The sequence below is a fragment of the Paramisgurnus dabryanus genome, chromosome 20 (genome assembly GCF_030506205.2).
Source record: "Paramisgurnus dabryanus chromosome 20, PD_genome_1.1, whole genome shotgun sequence".
NCBI classification, from domain to species: domain Eukaryota; kingdom Metazoa; phylum Chordata; class Actinopteri; order Cypriniformes; family Cobitidae; genus Paramisgurnus; species Paramisgurnus dabryanus.
The window spans coordinates 32,701,923-32,717,467 of record NC_133356.1 but is presented as its reverse complement, the minus strand read 5'-3'; the positions used below and the strand labels follow the sequence as shown (position 1 = coordinate 32,717,467).

General features: G+C 36.1%; 1 protein-coding gene across 1 annotated transcript; it reads right to left on the bottom strand.

The window, feature by feature from the left end:
• Nucleotides 1–564: 564 nt before the first annotated feature.
• pnpt1 (polyribonucleotide nucleotidyltransferase 1, mitochondrial) lies at nucleotides 565–14,774 on the bottom strand. The gene is made up of 28 exons (XM_065249928.2): nucleotides 14,603–14,774; nucleotides 13,924–13,984; nucleotides 13,763–13,837; nucleotides 13,542–13,647; nucleotides 13,278–13,327; nucleotides 13,138–13,201; nucleotides 13,019–13,066; nucleotides 12,822–12,935; nucleotides 12,553–12,739; nucleotides 10,956–11,007; nucleotides 10,828–10,885; nucleotides 10,649–10,745; nucleotides 10,467–10,569; nucleotides 9,614–9,684; nucleotides 9,458–9,494; nucleotides 8,791–8,857; nucleotides 6,231–6,320; nucleotides 6,068–6,121; nucleotides 4,766–4,875; nucleotides 4,601–4,672; nucleotides 4,460–4,523; nucleotides 3,044–3,127; nucleotides 2,875–2,958; nucleotides 2,683–2,789; nucleotides 2,533–2,588; nucleotides 2,267–2,345; nucleotides 2,090–2,137; nucleotides 565–769 (listed from the first exon to the last, which is right to left on the bottom strand). The coding sequence occupies exons 1-28, from the start codon at nucleotides 14,692–14,694 to the stop codon at nucleotides 632–634; spliced, it is 2,268 nt and encodes a 755-aa protein (XP_065106000.1). The 5' UTR covers nucleotides 14,695–14,774; the 3' UTR covers nucleotides 565–631.
• Nucleotides 14,775–15,545: the final 771 nt, after the last annotated feature.

Below are 15,545 nucleotides of genomic sequence, written 5' to 3'. Positions count from 1 at the left end.
ACTTCAAATGATGTGAACATCCTATATTTATCATTTATACATAATTAATATGAAAGACAGTCATGAATAAACAATAACAAACAATAAATCAACATTTGTAACAGTGTTTTTAGGATGTCGTCTTTCAAACTAAATGTTTGTCTTTCACACTAGGAAATGGCACTTGTAACAGATGTCAGTCACAGCAATCAGATAAATGTGCATTTACATTATTTTATTTAGCAGGTGCTTTTATTCAAATAATAAGGGAGCATTTAACATTTAGTCAGTAAACTAACAATAAGAGCAAAGCCATGTTTACAAGTAAGATTACAGTTAAAATTAGGAAAGATGGACAACACTTAAAGAAAAACATGAAAGGTTTTTATTTAAAAAAAATTTTTACATTTAGTGTAAAAGTTAAGAGTTAGATGTTAGTCTGGTGAATCTATGTTGTTTTTTTAAAGGTTGTGGTGGACTTATGGGTAAATGTTTATCTGTAGATTTGGTGTATGGTTGTGAAGAAACAAATCTCATTATCTGCTGATGTTGTAAACGCATGAAATGCAAAGGGCAGAGTTGTGTTTGTTATAATAAGAAGATTTATTATAATAAAATATGTCATGTACAAAAGATAGTAATGAGCAGAGCTCTACGAGTCTTGAGATTCTCCTATAGAGATGCTCTGTTTCTCACTGAGACTCTTCACTACAGTCGCTGCTGGAGACTGAAGAACTTTACGTGATAATCTCATCCTGCCATCTGTGGGGTCTCGACCAAAATACTTCACCTGTACACACACAAAGAGTTTGACACAGTTAACAATGTTTAACTAATTAAAACACAAGAGGCAGACACTACTTGAGGATTTTAAGTAAATTTGAATTGTGAAAATTTTTACTTTACTAAAAAATGTTCACTACATTCTAAAGCATAAAATCATACTGTGTATTCCTTTTATATTGCATATTAAAATTGATTTAATACCTAATTACATAAAAATTGTGTACTTTTACTTTTCTTGAGTAAAAATACAAAAGTACTTTTTACTTAAGTAAAAGTAAAAAATACTAGATGTTTAAGGTACTCAAATATTAAATATACACCAAACACTTGAAATTATGAAATGAAGTGGAGTAAAAATTATGATAATATGCCTTGGAATATAAGTTTTCCAAGAAAAACAATGATAAAATACGAATACTTAAAAAATTAATTTACTTTTATGTAGAAAGTAAAAATAATCAAGTAGTATCCGCCTCTATAAAACACAAATAATGAATCAAAAACTTTCTGTCAGATCTGTTGTAACTCCAGTGCTGTGCTTCTTTTGATAACACAGACCCTGATGAGACTCTTACTAAGACTCTTGTCATTAAATAAAGACTTTACGTTTCAAACCAGTGCTCTCCAAAGAAGAGCCACACAACTGGGTACATTTCCACCTCTGTATTCACACACACAAACAAACAAACAACAAGAACCCCTGTGTTGACTTAACCTAGTCAAGTCAGTTGTGATGTCATTTACTGTGGGAAGCAACTGGAGGAAAGATGCCTTGATCAATGACATTAAGGGCACTTTAGTCGGTTCCCGATGGTCGTAAAAATCGAACCGGCAACTCCATGAGCGAACGTCTCTAATCTTTCTGTAGTTGTCTGGCTCTCCGAAGTCACGACTGCAGAGCTTTGGGCGAACATTTGATGTATAACGTACACAAATTTGAAAAGAGATTTAAAAGTGCAGATGTTGTCATCTGATTGAAATTATTGTGCAAGATCTGTAACAGTCCACCTGAAAACACAAGCGTTCTGAGACTGACCAATGCAAGCTGCTATGAGGTACAGATCTTGTACACTGAGTGTACATGAGACTTATTTTACTGTGATGTTTTCATGACCCACTGGTCTGTACATCTTTGACCAATCACAGGCTGTAGCACCTCTCAACTACAAAATGCTTAGTTAGAGGGTAGGAGCTAAACAGATTGCTCACGACGGTGAAAACAAATATCATTTTCTTATGTGTGAATATATGAACACAGTTGTGTTCCTCAGCTAGTTTCAGCAGACGAGGAACATCTGAACTCATATAACTGCTGTCTGGATACCTGGATCTGCTGTCCAACCTCCAATCCAAGAGCAGTGGGATGCTTTATCTGGAGAAACAGAACGGAAGGTTCTTGATAAATCCTTATAAATTATATCCACCATCACTTACATCTCAATGAGTGTCTGTTTATATTGTTTAATTTTTTTAGATTACGCAGTGGAGAAACTCTACAGACCCTTTTGTGATCCAGCTGTGAGTTGTGTAGGAGCACAGCGCTCATGTTAGGATACAGCTTCACCATCACACCAATGTCCCTAATAAAACATCAAGAGAAAAAGTTTTTTTTATAACTTTATTGTCTAAACAACTTTTATTGTCTTAATAACGTTCTTGTTTTTCTTATGAACTTAGAAATATGTCACATCACACACAAGTCTAATGTGTTTGTCCACAGCTCAATAATAATTGAATGTATTGTCTAAGTGTTGTTCTCAATGTCACCTGATCTCTGTAATGTTGGCTGTGTATATGGCACCAAACTCCAGCTGTTCCTCCTGCTACATGACAGACAGACAGACAGACAGACATCATGAGAACACAATCCAGATGACAAACAAACAGTACATCATGTGATGTGTAGTTGAATATTACATCATCTTTGCAGATTTCTTTCATGAACTCCTGGGCTTCATTCATGGCACTGGGTGTGGGTGCAAACACTGAGAACGTCTCTTCATCAACTTGACTTATTGTTATACCTGTCAGACGTTACGATTAGAGATACACGTCAAAGGAAACATTGATAAACTACAGCAGCTAAAGAAACAAACTACGGGACCTTACCTGCTTGAGCTTGTAGTTTGCGGAGATTATAACCACCTGGACCTACAAATCGAGCTCTTCGAGACAAGGGCACTTTGACATTCTCTGTAAAAAATGAATTAAGATGACATCAAGAGGAAGTGAATATCGCTCTAAAAACCTTGAACTGAATTCACATCAACATACATACCAACAAGTGGCCCGTTCTCCTTTCTGGAGCTCCTCGGTTTAGATATCGTCTTATTCATAATACCTAAAATCTCTTTTTTAGCCACTGTAAACAACAAAACAGCAAATGACTTGACGTGTGAAATTCATTGATAAAATATACGATGAACACAAGCAGAGTAGAGGAACTTTACATGATGTTTTTTTCTCTGCAGCTGAAGTTATAAGAATCTAAAGATATATGTTTGTGCTAAATAATGTAAATTAGTGCAGGGAAAAGATTAATCGCGATTAATCGCATAAAAAATAAAAGTTAATTTTTGCATAATATATGCAAGTGTGCTTTTTGTAATTATTATGTATATTTAAACACACACACACACACACACACACACACATGTAAAAATGTATATATAATATATAAAAATATTAATAAATATATATACACACACACATGTAAATGTTTCTTAAATACATACATGAATGTGTGTGTATTTATATATACATAATAATTTCACACAGAACACACTTGTTGTTATGTTGCAACTCACTTTTATTTTGTATGCGATTTATTGCGATTAATCTTTTCCCAGCACTAATGTAAATATAAGAACTGAAGTGTTAAAGGTGGGCTGCATGATTTTTGAAAAACACTTTGGAAAAGGGAGTCGGGCAGAGTACCAAAACACACTTGTAGCCAATCAGCAGTAAGGGGCGTGTCTACTAACTGACATCGTTGCCTGGGTTGCGTATGTGTGGGGCGGGTCTATCAAAAAAGGATTCTATTGGGGTAGGGGCGTGTTTGTTTAGGTGATTTCAAATATCAACATTGGCTTTCAGAGATCATGCACCCCACCTTTAACTTATGATCACTGTTCTGATTAATTAGTGGTTTGTACTTTTGCTCTGTTTGAGATAAAATGCCTTTGCTATGTAATGTGTTATGATACTTTATTTGAACCAATTATTTTTGCCTCGTCATTATTATGTAAATTTATGTAAGGTTTTTGCTCAAATGGGTCTATTTTTATTACCTAAAAATATCAAATTACTTCATTATCAATTAGCAATATAATTGTAAGGGACAGTACTTGGTTAAAACATTTCAAAATTATGTGATTTTAGTTTCTCCTTCATATATTTTATCATTGAGGAAGTCTAAAAATCTCATCTTGTCCTCATGAACCTAATCTCATGTTTTGTCTCGTGGAGCAAGTGTCTCATCACACCCCTATAAATAATTTTTTTACAACTTTTACATCCATTCAAACTCTGGGTTTTGAAAGGACCATTTTCAGCACTTTAAAATGTATTTTATCAAATATAAAGTACTGCATATGAGCAATTCCTCTGAATCGTAATGAATATTGCGTGGGCACATAAGAAGATAAGTGTATCATTTCAGTCCTCATTCCTACAGAGGACAGATGAGATGTACCTGTGGCCTGCTGTATCGCCTCCATGACGATCTTTAAAGGAAGTCCTGAGATTTTTACATCCGCCTGGAGAAAAAACATCATCCTGAGCATTCACGGTTACATTACAGCACATCACAGCACAGTTTAAATGAGTGATTTACCTGCAGAGCCGTGATCCCTTTACTGGTGCCTGCCATTTTAAAATCCATGTCTCCATTATAATCTTCTATTCCCTTAATGATAAAAACACGACATTAAACATCAGATATAATCACTTAAGATCAATCTCATTATATAGTGAAATAAATGAATGCTGAACTTTATACCAGTATATCAGTCAGTAATCTGTAATCTGTTAGTTCAGATGTTTTATCAGGATTGGGTTTAGATATCAGACCAATGGCGACTCCTGCCACAGCCGAAGAGATGGGAACACCTAAAATAACAAAATATGACATGAGCCATTTACAAAACATCCCTTCATATACTGTATACTCATACTGATCTCTGTCAGAACATACAAATCTGTTGAGCTGTGTCCTTTTTTAAGTGAATACAGGTTTATAATTCTCACTTGTAGATGTTTACAAGATGTAATATAAGTCTCAAGTGTGTCTAGAATGTGTCTGGGAAGTTTTAGCTCATAATAACCCACAGATCATTCATTATATGTCCAAAATGACCCTATTTGGCTGGGAACAAAAGCTCTTTTTTGTGTCTGTACCTTTAAATGCAAATGAGCTAAAGCTCTTAACTTACCAACATACAGTGAGTGCGATTAGTTCAAATAGATCTGATTCATGTGAATACAGTCTGAGACAATACTATCTAATGTGCTAACAAACACATTTAGAAAAGCTTTTGGGTAAAATTAACCAGTCAGTCAATGGATGTGCAGGGAGCTTTATCAGTGTGATGTCACAATTACAAAAGAATGCCAAAACACATTAATGTCCAACCAAACACTTAGTCTTGACTCAGACTGTGAAATATTATCTAACGGTAAATGATAATCTGTAGATATTAAACGTGTTTAATATTTTGTTCCAATGACTTTAAAAAAAATGTTGTAGTCTATGATGTTTCATAACTCAAATGTGAATGGATTGGAAATCAAGCATTTGATGTCACAAAGCTCATGAAATAAAAATGCTTATAAACCCAACAGAAGAAGTGTGGATGTGTGTGAGGTTTAAGATTTTAAAATCTGTTTAAACCATTTGGTGTGATTCATCCATTAACCACAGAAGTGGGGAACTCTTTTACTCCTGGCGTTCAATTCAAATAAACTTTTGAATTGAATCAATATATTTTTTTTGTTCATTTAATAATGAGAAATTACAATAGATTTGATATCTTTCTGTAAGGCAGTTTGGTATTACAGGTAAATGTATACTTGATTCTTACAATGACAAGAAAAAAGCAAAAATAATCTAATGTTAAAAAAAGAATGAAGTATGTTTTTCCCCTATATTTTCAAGTAAAAACATTAGGTGGGTCTTCGGATGGATTACACATGTATTGGATTAAAATGTTTGTTAGCCACTGGACTTAACTTAAATTTCTGAAACCTAAAGGGTTGTATTACTTAAAAGTAATGCAGTGTTGCCAGCTCTTCATGTGAATACCTGAATCCATGAGCGCTAAACTCCCACCACACACAGACGCCATTGAGGATGATCCTGTTTAATACAAGAGAACAATAAACCAGAAAAAACATCAGAAAACAAATGAAGAAAACTAATAGAAAATACATTAAAAATGAGTGAATTATGATTTAAGGACAGGTACCATTGGACTCAAGCACCTCAGATGTGACACGGATGGTGAAGGGAAAGTCTTTAGGAACAACAGGTCTCAATGCTTTCTCTGCCAACGCCCCTACAAAATCAAACACATTCATAACTACAACAACTGAAAATATAGCTGCAAGCAGCAATAACCGGGGCCAAGCCAAAAAGAACACAGAAGGAAATAAAGTTGAGTTTGGATGAGCAGATTAAAGAACCTAGGAAAACCTCATGATTATACTCCAAGCCATGAAAGGTATAATCCATGATGACTCAAGGTTTTAGATGTACTGTTGCAGTAGTTTTAGGCAAAAATAAAAAAATTTCCATCTCAAAACCAGTAGGTGGCGCAATGACAAAATTGTGCATGCAACCTCAAGTCATGATTGAGTCACATCTAGCTAGTTTCATGACCATACACTTGAGTTTAGCATAGAAACAGTTGTATGACCATTGGAATGCTTGATATCAAAGGTTTTGTTCAATTATAAAGCCAACTAGTGGTGCAAGCATACAATTTTTTTGTGTGGCCTCAGACTTCTCGTACATCAGCGTATCAAATCTGGTGAAAAAAAAAATCGCATTTTGTTGCATAGTTATTATAACCATTTATGTGTAAAAAACAAAGAATTTGAAGGTACATTTTCATTTTTTGCTATTTTCTGCCACTTCTAATGGAAATTTTAATAAAACGCCAATAGAGTTTTTCATTCAGAAAGTAATGGATTGTTCTTCATATGGTGTTGTCGAGTCAATCGGAATAACGCTCGCGTGTTTTTTAAGTGCTGTTTTGCTGCGCAGGGCTAACTGTATGGCAAATTCTGGCATGTTTGGTATCGTTGGACTCGGCAACTATTCAGGACTCCAAGGAAACAAGTCCCGTGAAAATACATTGATCGCAGCCAAAGTTATAGGCATGTAAAACATTCGTCTGACCACAAGGTGGCACTGCGTAAAGCTGTGCACGCACCCTCAGTACCTGACTTGAATCTTCAAACTACCAAGTTTCGTGACAATTCGCGTGACTGGCGAAGATACAGCCTCAAATAAAAAAATTTCGAGCTCTACGTAAAATTATTTGATGCGGTGTACGGAAACGAATTGGACAAAAGCTCTAGGACCATTTCGGAAAAGTAGGTTTTTACGAATAATTCAAAATGGCAGAAAATTTTTCATAAAGGAAAATGACGTCATAAGGTTCCATCGAATCAACTTGACCCAATGAATCAGAAGTAAGAATTTTTTTTCTAGGACATACGGGTCAGAAGTTATAAGCAAAACGTAAGTGCAACTTTGGACTTTTGGGGGCGCTAGCGGGTTTGAGATAGAGACTCCAAATTTGCTGTGGATATTATTTGGACTGTCCTCTGTCAGTGTCCCAATTTTCATAACTCCTACATATGGTTCTATGGGCTGCATAGAATCCCATTCGGAAGAAAAAAAAAATGAATAAGAACCAGAACAGATACAATAGGTGCTTGGCCCCTAATAATCCCAAATATTACACACATTTTGAAATTTTGGCTTTATTTTTACACAATGGATGTCTATAAAGACACGTTGTCCATCTTTTTTTACAGTCTATGGGACAGGTGAATATGTAAAGGTGATGCTGAGAAGCTTCAGGGTACGTTTTGAGAAAGATGAGTGATGTGGTTACTGTACAGGCCGGTGTAGTAAGAGATGGGGGCGAAATTCAGGCCGTGAGGCCGTTTTTAAAATGTATGAAATATCAGTGGATTTCGATCAAAAATGACACAAACACAATCAAAATCTGAAAGATGGCACGCTAGACTGCACAAAAGTGGTTCTTGGCTCGTAATCATAAAGGAACCATTTTTAGTGCTATTATTATATAGCACCTATGAAGAACCATACGGGGGTCATATAGCACAATATGGTTCTACACCGGTGCAACACAGGTACTTCATCGGTGCTATATGGCACTTAAAATGGTTCCTCTATGATTACGAGCCAAGAACCACTTTTAGTGCTATTTAGCACCATTTTTTTTTTTTGAGTATGCAGTGTGGTATTAATTTAGTTCTTCACCACTGCCTTAACATAAATGAGTAAAAAATAAGCACAAAACAAAACAGTAAAGTGAACTCGGAATGTTGCATATTTAACAAAGAATGAAATTGAAATTAAACTTAAAATTAAACCATAGGTAATTTCCCTAAATTTAGCAAAGGCTTTAGAGAGGCAATAATATGATAAGAGCCTCTTAAGTTATAAAGTTTGAACAGTTCTTACACAGAACCTGTTTACTTAGGAAAAAATACTCAGGATTAGAATTCATCATCATTTTCAGCTGTTTGATAATAGATAATAGAAAGATGACTCTTTTTGTTTTTTAATATACCAAATGTTTAACTTAAATTGTAAAATTAAACTGCGTATAAACAACTGCCAATCCTGACGTCTAAACCGGACAAAGAGAGTTAAGCACTCGCCGGTCCTGACGGTTAAACTGGGCACGACAGTAAAGCACTCGTCGATCCTGGGGGTTAAATAAGATAGCAGACTAAAATGAGTTATTTGCAGAATAAAACACTCACCATGACCAAGCTCTCGTCTATTCATTCCACTCATCTTTCCGATCTCATTTGTTGCATATGGGGGAAACTGAGACATTCATGAAAACAGTCACGAGTCAGTAAATCAATAGCCTGTTTTCGAAAATACAATCTTTACTGGCAAATTACTATGATTTTTTTTTTTTGAAGATTGTGTGAACACAACCTTTCCAAAATACCAGTAAATGAATCCTAGTAATATTCCAGTATGTGAAGTTGTATTATTACCAGTACATTACTGCTATGATGCTATGTTTTTAGGCTAATTAGTCTGATGCAGATGATGAGATTATGCTGTGACTACCAAAACAATCTAATACAATGATGTTGTGTAAAGATCAACTGCATCAATGTAAATGTTTCAAAAAATTAAAACACCAACAAAAAATATGGGTAAAACTGTGATATTACAACACTAAAACAGCGAAGCTGCCATAACCACAATGAAACTCACAGTTCATGACATTTATCAGTATTTTGGTATTGATGTGTGATTGGTATCTTAACAGTAAAAAAGATGAAAGGCCATTGTGTGTGTAAACAGCTGTGAATTTAAACAGGTAATTTGATGGTAATTTAGCAGGATTATTGCGTGTAAGGCAATAATGTCTGATTTAATTAATTTTCATTTGAAACTCTGGTTACTTACTTCATAATGCAGCATGAAATTCTTGTCTTTGACGCCACTAAAAAAAAAAGACAAATGTGAAAAGAAAACAAACAAACATCAAACTCAAATGATTAAACCTGGACGAGCCTCACCTGGTTGACTAAATTAGATCTGAATTAAATTATAGGATCTTACCTGAGTGCTGTGGTTATTAAGTCTGTTTTAATACTGGACTCCAGAGAGTCAAACGTTACCGTGCACAGCACCTGTACAAACACAGAAATAAAATATTTACACTGGATCATACCACAACTAACAAATTTACAAATGTATTCATTTTCTGTAAGCACGTTATTGTAACTGGTGGTTCGGGAGCGTTGTCCATCGATATATCAAGTTAAAGTTACCTTCATCATGTTACGCTTTGTATTGTTAAAAGGGTCCCATTTTATATTAGTTACTAACTATTCTGTACATATATGTGACCCTGTCTGTGAAATCCAGAATAAAGTCTCATCATCTAATAATGATATTTGTAGCATCAAAGTTTGAATTCTTTCAATGATCTCAATCTTGGTCATGATCTTACTCGGTCAATATTAAAGAGATCAAGATTAGATTTACACAGAATGTTCTTGATATTATGAAGGATAGCCTACGCTTAGGTAGAAAATCACAAAAAATGTCTATAATAAGTATATTAAAGTGTATCCAGTCTAACAAGACTCAAATTGTCACTAATCATTTTTTAGGTGTCATTCATTTATTCGTTTCAGTAGCTCATATGACTCTATTTAATGTTTAATGCTATTAAACTGTATATAGTTTGCTCCTAGTTAGTTTTAAATGTAATTTGACTGTCTGCATAGCTGCTCTTTAACAAAGGTGTATGTATGATGATTTTATCATCACAGTCATAAATCAGGATTATAGCACTTCAGTGGAAGTGACTAGTCCATGTGCTTATATAAGTGTGTCCATTCAGAGGGTACTGAGGAGTACCTTCTGCCAGATGTTATTTAGTTTTTTAGAGAGCATATGTGCTGACCTGTGTCTGTCCCCTCTGAAAGAGAGCAGAGCCGTGCAACGGTTTAAATATATCCACTTGACAGGAAATGTCCCGCAATGATGTCAGATCTCTTCCGTCACACCTTTCAGGATCAGACACATTTTACTGTCATAAACTCATGTCAGAAATAAGATTTTAACAAAATAATAGAGGATTTTTACCGTCTGTATTCATGAAGAACAAGATTTCTGAATATATCTTTTGAGACGCTGTTAAACGCTTCCATCACCTCAAATGACTCGGATTGTGGAAACTTCTCTAGAGAACATCACATCACAGAGTATCACCATTACACATCTCATCATATCATCTGATTTATAAATGCATGTGTTTCCCAAACCTTTGATGAGTTCCTCTGTATCCAGACGAATTTTATTAATGGCTTCATCTCTGGATATCTGTGAGACACACGACACATGAGTCAGTATCAGATTTGACAAAAACAAAGTAACGTAAAATGACACTCACCTTGTCATGTGTGAAGTCTGTAAATACAGCATAGATCTTATCAGATGCCAATCTAAAGGGGAAAAAACAATCAATATTAGATATATATATATATTACGAACCAAATAATCAGGAACTGTTTTAAAAGTAAAATCAAGAGGTTTACGGTACATTCACACAGGGTGAAAGCGGTAACGCTTGATGGAAGGCTTGTCTGAAGCATGGCCAACAGCCAATCACAGTGGCCGCAGCACATGCTCCGGCCTTCCATAAACGTAATTGGCTGGCTCTGCCTAGGTTATTTGCATAAGGCAATCTAATTGGCTGACACACGCGTTGCCGCTTGAAAAGTTGAGAAATTTTTAACTTCTGCCGCGAGCAAGGGCACTGACGCGGCGCCGACGGATCCACAATTCAGTTCAGCAACGCATGACGTCACCCATTAAAAGTAAATGGGAAGCGTTAACGCTTTTGCCCCGCGTGATTGCACCGTTACGGCGCATTCACACAGGGCGTCAGCGTTAACGCTTAACGGAAAGCTTGTCTGAAGCGTGGCCAACAGCCAATCACAGTGGCTTCAAAACATGCTCCGGTCTTCCATGAAAGTAATTGGCTGGCTCAGTCTATGTTATTTGCATAAGGCGATCTGATTGGCTGACGCACCCGTCGCCGCTTGAAATGTTGAGAAATGTTCAACTGCTGCCGCGAGCAACGGCAGTGACGCGACGCTGACAGATCCACAATTCAGTTCGGCAACGCATGATGTCACCCATTGAAAGTGAATGAGAAGCGTTAACACTGACGCCCCGTGTGAATGCGCCGTTACGTGATGATTAATATTTACTGTTGTTGTTTCAGATATTATTAACAAACGAACACACAATTAATCAACATCAAGTGTATGAAAAATAGTAAAATCCACACACATTTTCCACACATTTGTGCAATAATCACGTATATTGTGATGTGATGAAAACAATGATTAGTAAATGAAACACAGTTTTATTATTTCAAATACATTCATCCTGTCCTGACAATATGATCCTTTATTATCAAATACTACAGATTTTACTACCTTAAATTGAAATGTAATATATTTTTTAGCAATCAAAAATTGTTAGCTCGGTTTCCATTTGATTATAATTAAAGGTGAGACAGAATGATTGAACGGAGTATTTATCCTTGTTCTGTGATGTGACATGTAGACAAAAAATCTTTTGTTTGGGTCTGTAATGCCTTAGAAGCTTCCTAAAAACCTCTCTCAGATAGCTCTATTAGGGTGGGGGATTTTAAACAAGTGGTTTTGCACCTATTTGGCTCCCCCTACTGGCTTAACTTGTAATCTCATTACTGATTGGCTGACTTTGCTGCCACTCAAAAAATGTAGCCAATTATTTTAAAGTGGAGGGGCAGTTAGATGCGTGTGATGTCATAAGCATCAGTTTTTCAGATTGGGCCGTTTTCTGGCTGACATTTCTAAAAGAGGAATTTCTATGAGACTGAGATGTTTAGTATGTCTAGCACTTTTTGTATGTTTGTAAATGTGGGTAGACTACCATTATTCAACAAAGACAAGGTAAACATGGTTTTTCATTCTCTGTCCCCTTTAAAGTCTTACTGTCGAGCGAATTCCACCATCTCGGCCGAAGCAGTGAAGAGTTTGCCTGGTGTTCGTTTGGTTACTTTCAGTTCTCTTGACATCTGTTGAATGGTCTGAATGATCTGCTGCGCATGTTTGACTCCTAATTTCACAGCGTGACAGAAATCCTGCTGAAGTACATTCTCTGCTGCCGCCTCCAGCATCACTGGAAACACATCAAACAAAACCATCAAGTCACACATACATACATAGACACACACAACTCTATGTAAATGTCATAAACTCACCGACGTTACTGGACGCGGCTCCAGCGACCACGAGATTCAACACACTCCTGTTCATCTCCGAGCGCGTCGGGTTCACAATAAACTCTCCATCTGCGAGACCGATACGCACCGCACCTGAAAAACACGGATCCAGACTGCATCACAGACAAAACATTACTGTGAAATAAATCCACAGGATCACAAAGCTGTAGACTCACCGATTGGCCCATTCCAGGGAATATCAGACAGAGCCAGAGAGGCAGACGCTGAGGAATAATAAATAAAAGTCAGAGATGAACACAAGAACTGTCTACAGAACAGATGCTGTACTCCATACCTCCATTAATAGCCAGAATATCAGGATCATTCACCCCATCAGCAGCTAATATGTTACACAGCACCTACATCAGAAAAACCCACACTTGAGTAAAGCTTTTCAATAACTCATAAAAACAAAGTGTTGTGTGACCTGCACACCTGTGTCTCATAGAAGTATCCAGCAGGAAACAATGGCCTGATGGAGCGATCTACAGATAAAAACATACTTATTAGACAAACAGGATGAATACAACAAACAAAATGTCCAATCAGTAAACCACATTTACTACAAATGTATATAAAACATTTATTGTACTGGACTACATTCAATAACTAATTTACTAGCAATCAGTTAATCATAAAAATAAGTCAAAAAGAAACAATTGTTCCTAAATAAAATTAAATTTCAGTGAGACTGCTGACCGATGAGTCTACTGGTGAGGATCTCGGAGTCTGTGGTGCCCAGCTCTCGTCTCAGGTAGTTGGTGGGAATTCGACCTGCAGCCGCTGCTTTCTGTCTGTAATCCACCTGATGATGTCACAAAGGTTAAAAACACTTTCTTCACGTCTGGAAATTATTCATTTATAGATTCTGCAATTGTTATTATTATTATTAATAATTATTATGTGGCAGTGTTGCTTACCACAAGAGGCATAAACTGAGAGACAGACGGTTTGGTCTTACTGACAGCTGTGACCATCACAGATGTTTCACCCAGCTACAAATCACAGAGAAATACAGTCAACATGACACTCTCTCGACAACAGCAGGTTTATAGAGTTTAAATCTTCAAGTATTATTCACCTTGACCACAGCACAGCCATCAGCAAACCTGGCCAACGTCCCTGTGGAGATCTCCAGCCTCCTACACATATCACAGAGAAATGACGTTTGAGAAATAGTTTAAGAAACAGTGTAAGAAGTAAAAGGAAAAGCGGCATAAAAATTTTATATTTTCAAACAGGGAAGAAAACCCATCAAAGTTTCCATCAAAGAAATAAACTGCATAAACAAGACATTTAAAAGTCTGTCAAACAATGAATTAAACAATATCTGTTAGGAGAATTTGACTGCTGTGTGTTAGCAGCACAATGTGTCTGCATGTCATAAAATAAGAGAAAATCAATCTGACCTCACTTGTCTCCATTATACGTAGATAGTTCATGTATATTACTGCTTTATTCAGTTATTTAACGTTGTGTTTAGGCTTTCTGCAAATCTTTGTTTACACTGTACTCTTACACTTAAAGAAACAATATAAAAGAACATAAAGCACACGTGGTTACATAATTTAATTTTAAATATAAAGACAGAGTGATATGAACACTAGGGTTATACACCTTTACCATGACACATGAAACAGTCAGATGATAATAATACCGTAGAAAGTGTTCATTGTTTTATGATTATGATGATGATGATTACATGACGCGTGCTGAATGACTGACAGCAGAGCAGTAATGAAAGTTATTGATAATCTCACCGGTCCCCGAGACTGACCGCCGCACTCTTCTGATGAAAACTCCTGTAACCGAACCGAAGCCATCCTAACCGGGATCTCATCACACAACTCATGACCGTCAACACACAACAGTAAGTTACACAAACATGCCCACACAAACACACACCGGTCACTGAGCTGCCATGACAGCTGTGTGAACGCAGCAACAGCGCTGAACACTCACTTCAAAATAAAAGTTCATTTAATTTAAAAACTCTCTAACGTTAGCGCTTTTCACTAGTTTGCATTGGAGCAGTTTTACAAGAAATATATAGTACAGGCAAATGTTTATAAAAATAAGATATATATGATAAAATATATATGCTATATAGAATTATTAAAAATACAAGTACATTAGGAAACTCAACTACAAATAACAAAAACAAATAGACAGTAGCTCTATCAAACTATCAAAAGTCTGTGTATCAAATTCTCAATAAGATGTTTATATTAGCAGTATTAACTAGTAGTTTTCTATAGGATTTTTATCCTGTTGCATAAACTATTTACAAGTTCATCCTTTTATTCTTCAAAACTGATCTGTTTTAAGTGAGTTACATAAAATTTAGACTGATATAATTTCAATCTGAAAAGAAAGAATGATTAACCCTAACTAAATGCTAGTTGGTCAGACTAGTTCATAAGACACAGTCTTAATTTGCCCAGGCTTATGGTTTATGCAGGTTAATGGGTACCCAGGTTTATGCAACCGGTCCCAGAACTTAAAGCAACACTATGTAGTTTTTTTACCTTTAAATAATGTCTCTAAAATTATTTCAGTGATAGAACAATTTTTAACTGGACAAATTGTACTGTTGCTGCAACCTGAGCAGCCTCCTAGCTGCTACAAGCACACTCTGAAAGTGGTGGTGGAGGGTAGGAAACACAGCCCCGCCCCCCCCCCTGCCTGCAGAAGAGTGTCTGA

What these genes read in the sequence shown, in the direction of transcription:
- pnpt1 (XM_065249928.2), bottom strand. Translation starts at nt 14,694, where the DNA reads ATGAGTTGTGTGATGAGATCCCGGTTAGGATGGCTTCGGTTCGGTTAC. An exon ending in CTCAGTTTATGCCTCTTGTG is followed by an intron (nt 13,648 to 13,762) that starts GTAAGCAACACT and finishes TGACATCATCAG; the next exon opens with GTGGATTACAGACAGAAAGC. An exon ending in GGCGATACAGCAGGCCACAG is followed by an intron (nt 3,128 to 4,459) that starts GTACATCTCATC and finishes TGTTGTTTACAG; the next exon opens with TGGCTAAAAAAGAGATTTTA.